The 18,722-nt window shown below is 42.5% G+C and overlaps 1 protein-coding gene across 1 annotated transcript in view; it reads left to right on the top strand.

The window, feature by feature from the left end:
• The window catches only part of BAHCC1 (BAH domain and coiled-coil containing 1), a 1,784,093-nt gene that overhangs the window by 1,312,299 nt on the left and 453,072 nt on the right, over nt 1-18,722 (top strand). Inside the window, exons 13-14 of the mRNA XM_044085068.1 lie at nt 15,911-16,047; nt 18,437-18,568. Coding sequence (XP_043941003.1) covers nt 15,911-16,047; nt 18,437-18,568 — 269 coding nt within the window. The remainder of the gene's footprint in view (nt 1-15,910; nt 16,048-18,436; nt 18,569-18,722) is intronic.

The following is an 18,722-nucleotide window of genomic DNA, read 5'->3' as shown; positions in this document are numbered from 1 at the left end:
GCTTGAATGATTTTATTAGTATTAAGCCGTTTTTAAGCCTGGACCGGGGATAAGCTTTAGTTAGGTTTTAAACATCCATTCTTTGTCCACTTTCTATATATATATATATTAAATTTTCCCATATTTTAAATGTATTTTTTATATACACTTATACTACTATTAAGTCATATTTATATAATTTAGGTTAATTTTGAATATACCTTTAGCATAGGAATATCAAATTGAAAGGAAAGAATTTTATATATTACATCATATATTATAAATTATATAATATTTTTCTTCATGACTTGGAATGATTTATGACGAGGTATATATGTTTATATTTGTTACATTTTAAAATTTGTTCACTTTTTGCACTTTTATTATGCATATATATTTATTATGACAATTTGTATAAATATTGTTTTTTAAGCACTTGACCAGTCATCTATAGGGTATTTTTTCTGTAAATAGTTTCTAGGACAAAGTTTTTTTGATATGTACCTTTAAGAAAGCACATATTCATTACATTTTGGCGCCAATTTTATTATAAAAAAAGAGTTGAATGAGCTAATAGTGGTTCTGATGAAATCTGAGCTACTCAGATGAAAGCGCTTAACCAAGAGATCACTTTACATGTTTGGATTTTACTTGTGGAAATAAACCTGTGTTTTTAGCAGCAAAAAGTTGTTTGCCTACTGAATCTGAGTCTTGCTCGAGCCGAGAACTGGTTGCTGCTATTTTTATAGTTCGTGGTTGGACTTTTGGGAATTTATTTTTGTAGCTTCCAAACTCCAGCCATTACTCCCAGACTGCAGTACCTAAATCTGCTGCAAAAGAATGTTATCACATACATTAATGGCCATAGGCTGCTTAGAGGGGAAAATATTAGAATCTTGGCAAAGTTTTTATTTCATTTTCCTTTAATGCATACCTATAAAGTGTACCTCATTATAAGGAACATTCCTCATTTTGAATCCTGAAATGTCCATATTTCTTGCAGTTACACATTGAAATGGTTTGTCGCACATTCCATGTTAAGTTTTTTCTAACTGATGTCCATAATAAATTATGCTGAGTTATATTAGTTCATCAAAATAACTTATAAAGTCATACACATACATATTAATGTATATGTATAGCTGTTATTTCTGTTGAGATTTATTGTCATTGTTAGAAGTTTATATACTGTGTTTTTCCTAGTAGTGTGTCCTTTTGTTAGTTTGCTTTCTAAAAAAAATGGATAAGGAAAGAAGCTTTAAAAATTCCTGCAGGTGTGACCACAGATTCACTCCAGGACACACACAGTTTGTGGCATGATTTTGTTGGAACACCTATTTGCAGACTTTGCTATATGCAAGACCTTCTGCCTTCTTTCCCTGTCTGACTGAAGGTGTAAGTTAATTTTTGAAAGGGTTGTTGCCTCTGGATAATGTGGCAGACAAACCTAGAGAAAGGAAAGAGAAAAATCAAGAGAAAAAGGGAGAAAGATCCTAAGAAGAGAAAAGCTTATGATGCAACTGCTTCATCAGCTCCAAAACTCAGCAAAATGGAGTCAGAGCCTTCTTCAATGCCAACTAAACCTCCTCCTTTGTCTCCAACAGACTCAGAACCTATTGTCATGCCTGACATATTACCGAAGCGTATTATCTGCCTGACTTCTTCCAAGAGGGAGCTTTCATGCTTTGTCTCTCAGCCCACTTATATTTCTTCAGTGCACTCTTTTAGGTCCTTCCGGAGTGAATCTAACATAGATTGTGAGCACATGATGAGGGCTTTCTTAAAGACGCAGATTGAGATGGGTGTCCTCCAATACCCTTTGACCTCGATGCCAGATTGGGCTGCCCCTTCTTCTTCCATCTTTGCTCGTTCTCTGGTTCATTTTTGGTGTCAGTGGCTTTGGAGTCATTGTATTGTCTGGAGCTTGACCTCACAGTTCAACCAGTCTCTTGACCTTCACCCCAAAGATTTTGAATCTGACACACTTGATGTTGAGACCTTCAGAGCTGAGTGAATGTCAGGACTGACATCAAGTCTTCTGTACTGTCCATGGACCCTTCTCGTATTGTTCCTTTTTTGGTATTAGAGACTTTAGCTTTTGAGATTTCGGCACTGATCTCCTCCTGAAAGCCCTTCTCTCTGTCAGTCTTGGAGGGTGGCTTCTTCAGTGGAGGGTGGCTTCTTCAGTGTCACTCACGTTTTCCTTAGAGAGCACGTGGTCCTGACACTGGATGGGGACACTTCATAACGTACAAATATGGGAGTCAGCATTCAAGGTAATGGGGAGGATCGTTGTTTTCCATCGAGAACAGTGTTGCAGACTTTTTCATTGTTGGCTCCATTCCAGGGAACCCACCCTTCTCTGTCTTAGTCCCTTCACTCACAAAGTTAGAACCAAGGAGCTGTCCTCAAAAAAATCTACTCAGATGCAGTTAGAGTCCTCTATAGAGTCATGTTTGACTCCCCACCAACATTCCAAGAAAGACAACGGTAAAGGAGACTCATTAACTCCCTTACAGAGTCAGTCACATCAAACACAGTTCAGATAATGAGAGGGCTTCCTTCACTCCCCTCCAGAAGACACCATATTTGGTGAGATCCTTGAATTAATACAGAAGTGGGGATCTTGGCCAACAGACCCACCTGTCAGGATGAAGAGGTCTTGTGTGAGGCCTGTTGTTCAGCACCCTCAGCTTCTTGGGTTCTTCTGTTAGGTTATGGGCTCATTGCAATGACTATTATAGTTTAAAACATGGAATACAGATGTTCTTTGTGTTTCACTGTTGCAGTTATTACATTTGGGTAATTTGCTGGCAGGTTGCCCTCAGTCAGCCTGAATAACAAAGTCTTGGGTCCTGCATTGGTTGCTGTCTCCTCTTCCATGACATCAGGTCGTCAGGAGTATAAAACATGCAGCCGACGCGATTTTATTCAGTCTTTCTTGCCGCACAGTGCCCGAAGCAGAAGCAGTTCGCAAGTGCCGGTTGGCCGACTCCTGAAATTTTCGCATTCGAGTTTCAGAACCGAAGTCTACAACTAAAGCTAAGTACCCCGTTGGGGAAACTTTTTCTTGCTCCTTACCGATGTCAGTAAAAGTTAATAATTGCATTACTTGTGGAAAGCAAATACCTCATAAGGATTTTCATTTGTACTGTATTAAAAATCAGAAAACCTCCGCTGGCTTTACTGAGGAGTGGATTTCTAATTTCGAAGCATTACTACTTTGCATTTGTTTGTGCTATCCATACTTATTTAGAGTACATCAGTTGGTGCGGACCTGTGGAACTGTTTGGAGGGCAGCCCTTTATGGTAAAGCCAGCGGAGGTTTTCTGATTTTTTGTCACAGTTTTTGTGGAGGAGTTGAAGTGGTTTTGTGGTTATTTGTACTGTATTCCTTGCCTAGGCCCAGATCATAATGTGCCTTGCTGTCAGTTTTGTGCTAGATTTAACCAATGCACTATTAAGCGTTGTTATATTTTTGCTTCTAAATATTTTGGATCAAGATTTAATTACCCTGAAATGTCGTTGGTTAATAATCCCACTACTGGAGTTCACAAAAAAACGCAAAGAAAAAGAGACAGGCCGTCGAGGTCCAAAACCGACGACAAAACTTCTCCTAAGCCAGTCACTGGTTCGCTGGTACTCAGTGAGGCGCTTTCGCAGCCCCTGATACCCACTACTTTTGAGTTGCAGGCCTCTACCGAGACCAATGCGGAGTCCAGTATGCCACGAGATTCTCAGAGTATTGAACCCGTGCATGTCTCTCCCTTGGATAGGTCCGGAGTCGCTGAGCAGACACCGGCTTCTGAGGGTGTTTTCAGGCCTTAACATTTTTATATAAAACCGACGCCAGCCTCAAAAACAAGATCAAAAACATTTTCTATGTCTAAAAAACTGACGCATGAGCCACGTGCTCAGGGCCCTATGCCTAAAAAACAGATGATCAAAATGGCTGAGGACTTAAATACCTTGATCAGGGGTTCCCACCCCACCCCCCAGCTAAGAGACCTAGGCAAGGCACTGATTATGAATCTTCAGATCAGGTTTCCATTTCTTCTGATCAGGAATTTTCTATTCCACCCTATGAGGATTCTGATGCAGAAGAATCCATCCCATCTGCATCTCCTCCTGAGGATTACTCTTTTGGAGAAACCTTGCATACTTTAAGGGAACATTTTCACGGGGAGAATCAGGATTTCTCTGAATCAAAAAAGAGGCTTAGGAATTTCCTTCTTCTTCCTCCTCAGCATAGGCCTTTGGCAATACCTCCTGTATTAGACATTGATGATGATGTGCTTTCGGAATCAAGCATGGCTCCTGATTCCCTACCTCCGGCTCCTAGTAAGCCAGACAGATATTACAGGGTTCCTGACTCCCACTAATTTCTATTAAAAAATCCTGCTGCTGATTGTGAGACCATTTCACAGGGTCCCAAAGGTGTAAAGGCCTCTACAGCCAAAAATCCTACCCCCTCTGATAGAGATTCCAGGGCGCTGGATAGATGGGAAAGAAGGTTTATACATCTGCAACCTTGGCAATTAGGACCTTAAACTACCAGTTTCATATGCTTAAATATCAACAGCATGTTATGGGCTTATTGAAACAGAAAATTATGTTGATTTCTGATTGTATGGAAAACAAAGAATTACAGGAATTATTGCATTCAGCAAAACAGGTTGGAAAGCATACTTTGCAATGTGGTTTTGATTCCTTGGAGGCCTCTTGCAGGGCCACAGTTACTGGATCTGTGATTAGAAGGCATGCCTGGCTCAAGGAGCAAATTCTGCCCGATCATGTTAAAGCTAAATTGTTGGATGCCCCCTTGCAGCATGATACTCTGTTTGGTAATAAGGCAGAAGAGGTTTTAAAGAAAATGGAAGACACAGCTAAATCTATGCAAACTGTAAAAGATTTCTTACAAGTGCAGCCACCCAGGTTCAGTAGGCACTGGCTTACTAAAAATTGGTCCTTTCCTGTGTCCAACAGAGCCACTCAAATCCAGGTGCTCAAAAGGCTCTAGATACCAATCAACAGGGTTCTTACAGGACAAAGCAGTGGGGTGCCTCCACCTCCAAATCTGGAGGAAACAAAGCACAACCCTACAGTAAGCAGTCTCAATGACTTCCCTCTACCTTCACCAAGCACTTATCTTTGGCAGCCCCCTTGGGGGGGGGGGGTAATTAGCACGTCATGCTCAAAATTGGCAGTTAATTACCCAGGACAACTGGGTATTAAACATAGTATCCCAGGGGTACAGATTTCATTTCCATACTTTGCCAATTCCAAACAGTTGACCAGATCTGCCACAAAATCAGTGGGCAGATGCTCAGAAACAAGTTATGTCCCTCATGGATATGGGGGCTATTCAACCAGTACCAGAAAAGGAAAAAGGACAAGGTTTTTATTCAAGACTTTTCCTGGTAACCAGAAAAGACAATGCCTGGCGTCCAATACTGGACTTATCGATTTTGAACACATTCCTGGACATTCCAAAATTCAAAATGCTGACTTTACAACAGCTACTGTCTATGCTGGGCAGGAATGTTTGGTTAGTGACTCTAGACTTAAAAGAGGCATACTTGCATATCCCAATAAGTGAATCGTGCAGAAGATACCTCCTCTTCAAGGCAGGTTTTTTGCATTGCCAATTCTTTGCAATGCCCTTTGGCTTATCTACTGCACCCAGGGTCTTTACAAAGTGCCTGGCACAAGTAATTGCATTCTGCAGACAAAGAAGCATTCAAATTTATCCTTATCTGGACGACTGTGTCATTCAAGCAGAGGACAAAGACACTCTTCTTCAGCATCTGGCGTTTGTAAAAAGGCTTCTAACATGCCTAGGATACACAATAAACAAAAAGAAATCCCAACTGGTACCCTCTCAAGTAATTACATTCCTGAGTGCAAGCTTGAATACAACTGCCCAGATGGCTTACCTTACGCCAGACAAACAAAGGCAACTGACAACATACTTCAAACAAATGGCAACAAAAACCCAGTTATCTGCAAGACAAATTCTGCAGGCTTTGGGGTTCATGGCATCCTGCATTCTACTAATTCCATATGCGAGACTGCATATGAGGAAACTTCAGTGGTACCTGAAAAGTTTGTGGAGTCAACATTGTCACAGTCTGGAAACAGTGATTCCTCTCATTCCCTGCCTACAACAGGAGTTTCTTTGGTGGGCAGAGACATGTCACCAAAACAAGGAACTGTCATTCACTCTACCCCCTGCCACCCAAACCCTAACTACAGATGCATCAGACTATGCTTGGGGGGCCCACCTGGCGGGGAGATGCATTCAGGGCAAATGGAGCCCAAAACAAATGCATCTGCATATCAACCAGAAAGAGATGCTAGCTGTTCAGAATGCTCTGACAGCCTTCAAGGACTTACTTCATCCAGGACAACTACTGATAAAGACGGACAACACCATGGTTATGTGGTACATAAACAAGCAGGGGGTACACATTCCTACCCCCTTTGCAGACTAGCCATGGCATTGTGGAACACAGCTTTGACTTACCAAATACATCTTCAAACTCAATTCCTGCCAGGAAAACAAAATACTCTGGCAGACGACCTAAGCAGAAATCTTATGGACCCGCATGAGTGGAAACTGGATCCACAAATCTTCAGCATGTTAACACAGAAATGGGGGAGCCCAGGCATAGATCTGTTTGCCTCTCCCCAAAATTATCAACTGGACAAATTCTGCACAAGGACATATCACAGACAAGCATGGAAAGTGGATGCCCTATCCTTCAGTTGGAAAAGCCTGTCAGTCTATGCCTTTCCCCCTCTGCCTCTTCTCTCCAAGGTCTTACTAATGGTCAGACAGGAAAAAACAAAAATTATCCTAGTTGCTCCGGACTGGCCTCGCCAGCACTGGTACCCAACTTCAAGGAATATATCTCAACTCCCTCCTTGGTACTTGCTTCAAATACCTCATCTACTGTCTCAGCCCAACAATCAAATTCTGCACACTCAGCTCCAAACTCTGAACCTTGTAGCATGGCTGATCATTTAATTATTCAAACAACACCTCTCAGTAAATCTGTGATGGATGTCATTTTGGAAACCAGAAGGGTTAGTACTAGAAAATCTTATGCTGATAAATGGAAGAGATTCTGTGCTTGGAACCAATCACAAGGAACGGACACAACAAAGCCCAATATCCCTCAGATTTTACAATATTTGACTGAGATGCTTGACAAGGGCCTATCTTTTTCTTCAATAAAAATCCATGCCTCTGCCATCTCGGCTCATTATAACATGGAGCCCCCCCCCTTTCTCATCCTGTGCTTAAACAGTATCTTAGAGGGGCCAAATATTTAAGGCCTCCCAGAAGATCACCAACTCTTGCATGGGACCTCAATTTTGTGCTGGAAAAACTCAACCTGCCTCCTTTTGAACCAGCAGCTACTGCAGATATAAATTTTCTATCTTGGAAAACAGCTTTCCTCTTGGCAATCACTTCAGCAAGAAGGGTTTCAGAACTACAGGCTCTCATGGCTGTGGAGCCTTTTATTACATTTTACCCGGACAGGGTGTCCCTCGGGACCAATCCTTCTTTTATGCCTAAGGTGGTATCCAGTGTGGCTCTTAACCAAACAATTCACCTGCCAACATTTTACCCAAATCCTCAGAACAAGGGGGAGCGGATTCTGCATTCATTGGACATACACGGACAACTAAGATTCTACTTAAACAGGACCAAATCTCTTAGAAAGTCTGATCAACTATTGGTGGGATTTGCTGCAGGATCAGAGGGGAAGGTTATATCAAAGCAGACTATTTCTAAGTGGATAAGCCACTGTATTCGTTTTTGCTACTTGCACCATGGTAAACTTGTGCCCAAGGGGATCAGGTCACATTCCACCAGGGCCGCCTCTAACTCAGCAGCTTTTCTCAGAGGAGTTCCAACCAAAGACATTCTCGAAGCTGCTACTTGGAGCTCTGTTCATACATTCACAAAGCATTATAATTTGCCTCTCTTCTCCAAATCCAGGGCAGGCTTTGCCACTGCAGTTCTGCAGGGCCTTATAGCCGCTTCTAATGCTATTTAGTTCCATCCTCCCATCCATAGCTTTGGGATTCTAACCAAATGTAATGACTGCAACAGTGAAACTTGAAGAACATAGTACAGTTGTGTGCACTTACCATAAATGTTCGAGTGTATTCACTGTTGCAGTCCGGGTTACCCACCCACCATCCCCCTTTTCTGTAACTTCTGTTTCCTTCACTATATTCTAAAGCCTTTGTGGTGTATTTGCTTTTAGATGAAGGTAAAGTTTATGTTGCTAAGAGTGCATTTACATATATTTCTGTTTATATATTTATATTTATATATATATATATATATATATATATATATATATATATATATATATATATATACTCCCCATTTGGGGGGTACCTGACATCTGGGGCAAGAAAAACTGAATAAAATGGCGTCAGCTGCATGTTTTATACCCCTGACGACCTGATGTCATGGAAGAGGAGACAGCAACTGACGGACCCAAGACTTTGTTATTCAGGCCGACTGAGGGCAACCTGCCAGCAGATTACCCAAATGTAATGACTGCAACAGTGAATACACTCGAACATCTACTTTTATGGTAAGTGTACACAGCTGCACTTTCTCTGTAGTTTCCATGGCTCATTTAAGTCATAGCTGTTTTTGCTGTCTTTTCCTGTAATGCAGCCTGTAGATGTTCTTCATGTTTCACTATTGCAGACATCACACTTGGGTTATCCTGCAAAGGGTAGCCCTCAGTCGCCTGAATACCAGAGGCTTAGTATTTCTGCGTCGGTTGCTGTTGCTACAGGACTGACATCAGGTCGTCAGTGGTATAAAATCAAGCAGCCGATGCCATTACACCAGGCTTTCTTGCAGTTCGCATGAGTGCCAGTCGGCCACTACCTGAGTTTTCGTTTTTGAATTGAAGTTGAAGTCTTTGAAAGCTAAGTACCCCGTTGGAGATCCTTTTTGTTTTGCTCTAACTGATGTCAGAAAAAGTTAACAATTGTCTCGCCTGCGGAAAGCAAATACCACACCAAGACTTTCATTCTTACTACATTACTTGTTTAGGCCCAGACCATGATGTCCCTCATTGCCGCTTTTGTGCTTTGTTCAACACCAGAACTATATGTCATCGGGCCCTTATTGTAACTAAATATTTTCGCTCTCAGTCCTCGTATTCCGATATGGCTTTGGTAAGCCATCCGACTACTGATCTTCCGAAAAAAACTTAAGGATAAAGACAGAAACAGACCACACAGATCCAGAACTGCCAACGCCGCTTCCATTAAGCTAGTTGTCAGTTCTCCGGTCCTCAGTGAGGCGCTTTTGCAGCCCCTGATGTCTGCTTCTGTGGATTCGCATGCCGCTATCGCGACCCATTTGGAGTCTGGTATGTCGTGAGACTCTTCGACTAAGGATCCTGCAGATGTCTCTACTTTGGATTGGTCCGGAGCCGCTGAGCAGGCACCGGCTTCTGAGGAAGTTCTTCGCACTACCAGTACTTGACACAAACCGATGACTTCTTTCGCTTCTTCAGGTCTTTCTAAAACTAATGAGTTTCTAAGGCCCAGGGTACGAACTACACCTAAAAAAATGACCCAAGCTCAGGCACCTGCTTCCATGCCTCAATTTCAAATGCTTAAAATGGCAGAAGACCTTATTATGCTTATTGGGGGAAGCAAGGCTACCCCTTCCAAAAGAAAAAGAGACTTGTCCCCAGTAGTTTTATCTGAACAGGAGTCCGATGACTCTGAGGTTTCTGACTATGAAGACATGCAACTCCTCTCTGCTTATGAGGATTCGGATGCAGAGGAATCCATTCCTCCCGAGGATTTTTCATTTGGTGAAACCCTACATACTTTAAGGGAGCATTTCCAGTGGGAATGTCAGGACTGTCATCAGTCAAAAAAGAGACTCAGGGAATTCTTAGCTTTACCTCTGCACAGACCTTTAGCCATTCCTCCTGTCCTGGATGTTGTGGATGATGTTTTTATGGAATCCAGTTTGACTCCTGACACCCTTCCTCCTGCTCACAGAAAACCTGACAGGTACTACAGAGTCCCTGACTCTCACAAATTCCTTTTCAAAAAAAATCCTACTGCTGACCCAGAGGTCATCTCCCAAGGACCTAAAGGAATTAAAGCAACCTCAGCTAAGAATCCCACCCCCTCAGACAGGGATTCCCGAGCTTTAGACAGATGGGGTAAAAAAGTATACACCTCTGCAACTCCTGCTATTACTGTCAGTTCCACATGCTGAAATATCAGCAGCATACCATGGAACCCCTCAAACAAAAAATATCTTCCTTCCCTGCTTGTGCAGAAAATAAAGAATTACAAGAGCTTATGCATTTTGCAAGCCAAGTTACTAAGCACACCTTGCAGTGTGGCTTTGATGCCCTAGAAACATCTTGCAGGGCAGCAGTCACTGGTTCTGTCCTTTGAAGGCATGCTTGGCTTAAGGAACAGACCTTGCCAGACCATATCAAATCAAAATTATTAGACGCACCATTGAACAAAGACAATTTGTTTGGCACCAAGGCAGAAGAGGTCTTAAAAAAGATGGAAGAAAAAGCTAAATCTATGCAGACAGTTAAAGAATTTTTACAGGTCCAGCCTCCGAGGTTCAGTAGGCATTGCCCCTCCAAGCACTGGTCCTTTCCGGCGCCCTCCAAGCCAGCTCAGTCCAGACCCAGGGGAAGCCGACCCCCCAGACAGCAGTCCCAGGGAATGCAGAGATCTAAGCAATGGAGTTCCTCCTCTTCAAAAACAAGGAGTGCTAAGCCACCTATTTATGGTTAGAACTCACAATGACTTTACACCTCCACCCCTTACCTCTGCTCACCTGTTTGTGCCCTTAGGAGGAAAACTGTCCTTCCACGCAAACAACTGGGCCTCTATTACCAACAACCAATGGGTCCTCAACATAGTGTCCCAGGGATACAAATTTTATTTCCACACTCTGCCAAACCCAAAAAGGGTTCCCAGATCTTCCTCCAAACCAGTGGGCAGAGGCCAAAAAGCAGGTTCTTTCCCTGCTCTCCATGAGGGCAATACAGCATGTTATAACAGACCAGATAGGCTAAGGTTTCTATTCCAGACTCTTCCTAGTACCCAGAAAATAGGGCACCTGGCACCCAATCCTCGATCTATCCATCCTAAACACCTTCCTGGTGATACCAAAATTCAAAATGCTCACCCTCCAGCAGCTTCTTCCTATGCTTTCCAAGGATGCTTGGTTAGCCATTCTAGATCTAAAAGAGGCCTACCTACATATCCCAATCAGGGAATCTTGCAAGAAATATCTACGTTTCAGGGCAGGATCTATGCATTTTCAGTTCTCTGTGCTTCCCTTTGGCTTATCCACTGCTCCCAGAGTTTTCACAACATGCCTGGCTCCAGGCATTGCTTTTTGCAGACAAAGAAATATTTAAATTTACCCCCTACTTAGACGATTGCCTGATTCAGGCAGACAATCAGGAAAAGCTGTTACAGCACCTGACCTTTGTAAAGGACCTTCTGACCACCCTGGGGTATACTATCAATGAAAAGAAGTTAAAACTAGTCCCCACACAAAAAATAGTATTCCTGGGAGCAAGCCTGGACACAGCATCCCAGATGGCATTCCTTACTCCAGAAAAACAAACCTAGCTGACAGGCTACTTCTCTCAGCTAGCCACCAGAACCTAGTTATATGCAAGGAAAATCCTGCAAGCTCTAGGGTTCATGGCTTCCTGCATTCTACTCATTCCATATGCCAGACTGCATATGAGGAAACTACAATGGTACCTAAAAAGCCTTTGGTATCACCACTCTAAAGACCTGGAAACTATCACACCTATGATACCCTGTCTAAGGAAAGATTTTCTTTGGTGGGCAGCAGCATGCAACAACAAGGGATTTGCCTTCTCACACCCCCCACGCCGCCCAGACCCTCACCACAGACGCATCAGACTATGCCCGGGATGCACACCTGGATGGCAGGTGCATTCAGGGCCATTGGAGCCTAAATCAAATACATCTGCACATCAACCAAAAATAGATGCTAGCTGTTCAGCACGCCCTGACAGCTTTCAGACCCCTACTCTCCCCAGGACCTCTAGTGATCAAAACCGACAACACCACAGTGATGTATCAACAAGCAAGGAGGGACTCACTCTTATCCTCTCTGCAGGCTCGCCATGACCCTTTGGCACACTGCCTCAGCCATGCAAATACACCTGCTAGCACAATTCCTGCCAGGCTCCCTAAACTCTCTGACAGACAACTTAAGCAGAAACCTGGTAGATCCACATGAGTGGCAGCTAGCCCACAGAATCTTCAACCTTATAACCTAGAAATGGGGCACCCCGAAGGTGGACCTCTTTGCCTCCCACTCCAATCATCAGGTCAGCAAATTCTGCACCAGGGCACTTCACAGCAAGGCCTGGAAAGTGGATGCTCTATCCTTCCAATGGGTAAATCTCTCGATCTATGCATTTACCCCTCTACCTCTCATTTCAAGGGTACTGCTGAAAATAAGGGAGGAAAAACCAAGGGCAATCTTGATTGCCCCAGACTGGCCATGCCAGCACTGGTACCCACTGCTGTGCAGCCTGTCACCCCGGCCACCATGGCACCTACCTCAGATCCCAACTCTCCCGACCCAGAAGAATGGAGAATTCATGCATAGTTGCAGACCCTGAACATGGCAGCTTGGCTTATTCCCTGACCTCTCCTCAAGCTTCCAGCCTAAGCAAACAAGTCCTGGATGTTATACATGAGGCCAGACACCCCAGCAGTAGAAAATCCTATGCTGACAAGTGGAAAAGGTTTTGCACCTGGATCCAGGCTAAGGGAGCCAAAACAGCACAGCCCTCCCTACCTCTCATCCTGGATTACCTAGGAGACCTACACACAGGGGGGGTCTATCCTTCTCTTTTATTAAAATTCATGCCTCTGCCATCTCTGCTCATTACAACACAGAGCCACCTCTCTTCTCACACCATCTCATCAAACAGTTCCTAAGAGGGGCTAACAACTTAAGGCCACCCAGAAGAGCTTCTACCCCAGCTTGAGACCTTAATGTTGTGTTGGAAAAGCTTACCCTACCCCCCTTTGAGCCTGCAGCTTCAGCAGAGTTAAAATTCTTCTCTTGGAAAACAGCCTTGCTTCTGGCCATCACTTCAGCTAGAAGAGTTTCAGAGCTACAAGCACTGATGTCTGTAGAGCCCTTCATCATTTTCCATGCTGACAGGGTCTCCCTCAGGACTAACCCATCCTTCATGCCTGAAGTGGTGTCCAGTGTGGCTCTCAACCAATCCATTCATTTGCCCAACCTTTTCCGTAATCTACAAAACAAGGGGGAAAGGATTCTGCACTCTAGATGTGCACAGACAGCTCAGATTCTATCTGTATAGGACTAAATCTTTTAGAAAAACTGACTATTTGCTAGTCAGCTTTGCATCAGGGGCAGAGGGCAAGACCATATCCAAACAAACATTCTTCAAATGGATAGCACACTGCATCAATTTCTGCTACAACCAGTAAGGGAAACCGCCCCCAAAGGGGGTCAGGATGCATTCCACCAGGGCAACCTCCACCTCCGCAGCTTTTCTCAGAGGGGTCCCCACCAACGACATCCTGAAGGCTGCAACATGGACTTCTGTTTATACCTTCACCAAGCGTTACCAACTGCCTATCTTCTCCAAATCCAAGGCAGGCTTTGCCACCGCAGTCTTGTAGGGCATTCTAGCCAGCCCCCAGTCTTCTTGACTGTCTCCACCCTTTTCTTCAGCTTTGGGAATCAACCCAAGTGTTATGACTGCAACAGTGAAACAGGAAGAGCATAGTACAGTTGTGTACACTTACCATAAATGCAGATGTTCTATTGCAGTTCTGGTTTCCCACCCTCCATCCCCCTTGTCTCTCTCTCTCTCCTTACAGGGAATTTTTGGTATTTACTTTCTACTGGTGGTGTTTTTCACCATAAGCTAGCTCCCTATTTGGGGTTCCTGACAGTTGGGGCAAGAAAAACTGATATAATGGCGTTGGCTGCCTGATTTTATACCACTGACGACCTGACATCAGTCCTGGAGCGACAGCAACCGACTCAGAAATACTAAACCCCTGGTATCCAGGCAGACTGAGGGCTACCCCTGGTAGGATAACCCAAGTGTGATGACTGCAACAGTGAGTACTCTCTAACTTCTGCATTTATGGTAAGTGTACACAACTGTACTTTCGGCAACTGCATTGTTATCTTCCCTGAACACTTTGGTAGAGCAATGCAAGCTGAATGTGATATCTAGGCTTAGATGTTTGCTAGGGGCCACTGCTGTTTGTGGTATGCTCCCATGAGAATGGCCGCCCAGAAGAATTAGTTAGGGACACTATCCTTTTTGGTTACAGAGGGTGGACCTCTTTTTTTTTGATCAGATACAAAAGTTTTGTACTTGCCATAATGACGGACTACATCTGTAAGAGAAGAATCCTCCCCATGTAGCATACTATTTCTCTCACCTTCTTTTTGTTTAATCAGAATTCTCTTTTCCTTCTTTCCTCCATTTTTTTTCTTTTATCTTCTCAGAGATATAGTTGAAGAAGTAGATATGCTAGTATGCATGGTGCCTGATGTGAAGGAAGAGGGTTCCTGGTAGCTAGGGATAGTCTTATATGTGGAGCAGTTCTAATATTTATGACATCCATCTTCCCCGCTGATTGCAGAGGATGGACTCTCTTATAAGTATGTCATTATGATTGATTCATGAATTGTGTGTTTTTGCCTACTGGTATCCAAATAAAAGAACCTTTGTTTGGTTCTTAAATGTGTTGGTTGGCTGGCTGGCTGGATATTTGTGAAGGAAAACTGAGATCTTGTACTCTGAAATTTCTCACTTGCCGTCGATGAACTGGATTCCAGGGTGAGGATGCATTTGGAATATTGTATTCTAACAGCATGTGTATGTATGATATAACAAATCTCAGGCATCTGAGAAAGCACCAAAGCACCTTGTGGAGGAATCAAATATCCTGTGCCTCTGGGCTTGCTACTTGGGACCTCATTCCTTCTGCTGTTAGAAGCAGAACTGAATTCCTCACCTTTAGAAAAGTCTAATGCATAATGTTTAAACCAGGGCTAAGTTAAGCTTCTTCCTCCTATAACAATAATTCTTTATTTTTTAGCTGACATCATCAACATTTTAGTATATTTTATCATCAGTGGTACTCTTCTTAACTGGTACTCTCCATTTCCTTGGGAATTTATAATATTTTTGTTTGCTAATGCATTTTTCATCCATCCATCCATCCTCAACCCCTTTTCCCATTTTGCACGTGGGGTGACCTTCTTCATATTTTGCATTTTTTATTTTGTACTTTTAAATGTAAATTAGTTTCCTCTCTTCACCTTGTGTTTTGTGCACTGTTTCACCTCAGAATTGTAATGATGTTTATAAAACAATTTATTCATCTGTGGTCTGAGTAGTTGCTCAAAAAAAAAACGTGGCATCAGTCCACTTAACTTGTTTACCAGACACTAAATAGAGAAGTCATAAGTCTCAGCAAAGGCATTTCCTTCTGTAGTTTGTATTTATATTTTTTTCACAACTGAAAGTTAGCCTCACTTCCAGATTTCTTGCTACTCTGCTAGTGAGCTGCTATGGTCAGTGGGATCTCTCTAAATTAATGGGTTAAATGGTATGCTACAGTGGGTCTATTTTTTTTCATGGATAACCATGAAGAACTTTCCAAAACATAAAGTTACTGGGGTGCATCTGTAAGTAATATTTGCTGCCACCCAAGAAAGTACTGTTGATTTACTGGATCCCATTCATAATTTTTTTTCAGTCATCTTAACTGCCTTACAAGAGTAACCCATCCACATTTGCACATGTAATTCTCAACTAATCTTATATTTTCATTGCAGGTGTGCCCCTTGAAAGCTGCTGTTGACTGGATAGATACACAGGAAGTAGAAATGAGGATGAAGCTGGCAGATTTGCAGAGGCTGTACAAGGAAAAGCAGCGAGAACTTGCTAAACTGCAAAGGAGACATGATCACGAGTAGGTTGGACTAAATTTTCAATTGGTCCTGGGCTTGACGTGTAAATGAGAATTTGTAAAAAGTGTTTCAGTTGAGTATAATGAAAGGTAACAGATTTTTCTAGAAGTAAATGGCCTGTGACTTTTAGACGCATACCAGCTTGTTGCTGTTTTATCAGCAGATTTACAGGAAACAGTTGATATCAGCCTTGTGCCAGTGAGATAAATGGGTCTTGTCACACTGCATTTTAAGTAGCACATGTGAAGATTGTACCATCAAAAACTTTACAAATGCTAAAGGTCTGCATATGTCTCTAGTACTAAAAGAAAGGGGCACAGATTGAAGCCCTTTGTGTGAAGTCTTCAAGGCAGTGTGACACAAGTATTTTACAGAGTGTGGAAGTTTCATTGAGTATGCTACCTGGAGATAATGAGTTTTCAATTGTGAAAGTTTTTTAACATTGCACAGGGAAGATACAAGGCAGTTTTTGAGAGGATTGAGGAGTGCTGTTTGTTGAAGCAGTCAGCAGTTTGTCCAGTAGAGCAGGTATTTGCAGAATGCCTTGATGCACTCCCATCGGCTATCAGACTGTACTTCAGTGTAGCACAGACTTCCAAGCTTTAACATTTATTGATTTTTTTAGGTTCATTGGTTCATAGGTAGGTACTAGGCTATCTTCTCAAAGGCATTTATAAGCCTAGCCGGAATGTGTTGGCTTTCGCCACCCCCTTAGATTAGTTCCCTCTGCCTCTGTCCAGCAGAGCCACTGAAGTGACCCCGGGGTAAACTTTCTGTTTCCCATCCACTCGTCAAGGTTTCTCTTGAAGAGTGTTAGTGAGGAGCCCTGCCTAATGTAGATTGGAGTCTTGTTTCAGAGCATGGGAAGTCTCTGGGACAAGAATCTGTCCCTCCAGCACATCCTATTTATTGTTGTGGTGAGGTTTAGATCCCTAGAGCGTGTGGCTCAAAGGGATATGGTTTTCTTTAGGTGGAGCATGTCCATTAATTCTGGGTTGGACATGGAGTTGTATGTCAGGCAGAGATCACTTCTGAATAGGTGGTATGCAACCGAGTACAGCTGGAGTTTCTTCAGTCGAGCTGCATAGGGCATCTGTTTGAGGCCAGTGATCCTCTTGGTGAGGTACTTCTGTGGCCTTTCCAGCTGTTGCAGGTGTCTTGTAAGGTACATCCCAAATGGGGGGGTAGTACTGTATGATGGGTCTGATGAGTGATGCCTATATTCAGACTTGAGAATTGCAAAATATGTATGTGCATGTGTCTTTTTTTTATTTCTACAGCTGTTTTTCCCATATGACCTGAATAAGTGGTTGCATTTGGAGACACAACATCCTTCTACAGTAACCTAAAAAAAAAAAAACGTTGAGAGAAACCTTTGCAAGAAAAAAAAAAAGTCCACACATTTCAGTGATGTGGGAAAGCAGTAGGTAATAGCACAAACACCAGGATTAATAGAAGAGGAATTCAACAGCATATCAAAGGAATGGCCTAAGCCGCAACATAAGTGGCCATCTGTAAGCATTATTGTAGCTATAGATGGGCCATTATACTGAACATACAAATATGCAGAGAGAAATTACTTGAAGGGCTTGCTTTAAGCAACAGCGGGGCTTGGCTTTCAGTAACTACAGTTTGATGAAAATAAAACACAGAAGAAAATTAAACATTTATTTTCCCATGAAGACAGTTAAAAAGAAACTTTCGGTGTATATTTACTATGCCCTTGATCTTAACAGCCCACACACTAGATATTAGGGTATGAAACAAAATTTGATGACTAATAAACCTGGCATGTGGAGTGAGACCATTTCACTGTCTAATGTGCACCTTGTGTTCAGCTTGCTTCTCATCAGGAAAGCAACATGTTCTGTTGCTTTACAATGGATTTATTTTCTGTTATATAATGTAGATGTTAAATTCTGCCTGTTCTTTATGTCAGTCCCTTGATCTTAGGGACCTTGTCACATGCTTCAATATGTAACCGTCATTTATCAGACAGCAGGTGTGACTTCATCTTAACCAGGAAAAATGGCTGTCATTGTGACACTTGGTCTTCTCTATCCTATTCTAGTTCCTTATATCTCAGGGCCACACCTGAATGTGATTCTATCTAGAACAGAAGCATAATCCTGTTAGTATGTCAGAAAAGCAGCTGTTCTGTGCCACTTGTGCATGTAAATTTGAATCCTCTTGGCATCTGTTAGCTGTTAAGTTAGATGTGCGTGAGTTTTTACATACTTTGTTTATTGTTAAAGTTATTCTTTTCAGCTTACAATGTTCTTTGTTAAACACATTTTAAAAGAGACGCATATTTGTTTTTGTGTTTTTCTCCTACATTGAATCATGTTTAGAATGTATGACTCATTATATCTCTTGCTATTTTTCCAGCAGACGAGATAAACACTCCCGTAGCCTTGCAAGGCGTGGACCTGGAAGGCCAAGAAAGCGCAAGTACATCTCCAGTGGACTCTCTTCCCTTAGGCAGATTAATCAACTGCGGAAACATGACAGCAAGAAAGCACAGTAAGCTGATGAAGACATATTATTTTTAAGAAAATTATCTCTGTTATTGTTTGTGCAAATTTCTTAGAATTCCAGAAAAAAGAAGAGTGTGGGATTCTGAGATGCTTTGTGTCTTTTCATGGCAAAGGAAATGTGATCCTTTGTTGAAAAACTC

Source organism: Protopterus annectens, chromosome 10.part0 (assembly GCF_019279795.1).
Source record: "Protopterus annectens isolate FY-2018-M chromosome 10.part0, PAN1.0, whole genome shotgun sequence".
Taxonomy (NCBI): Eukaryota; Metazoa; Chordata; order Ceratodontiformes; family Protopteridae; genus Protopterus; species Protopterus annectens.
This window is presented reverse-complemented; position numbering and strand designations above follow the sequence as displayed.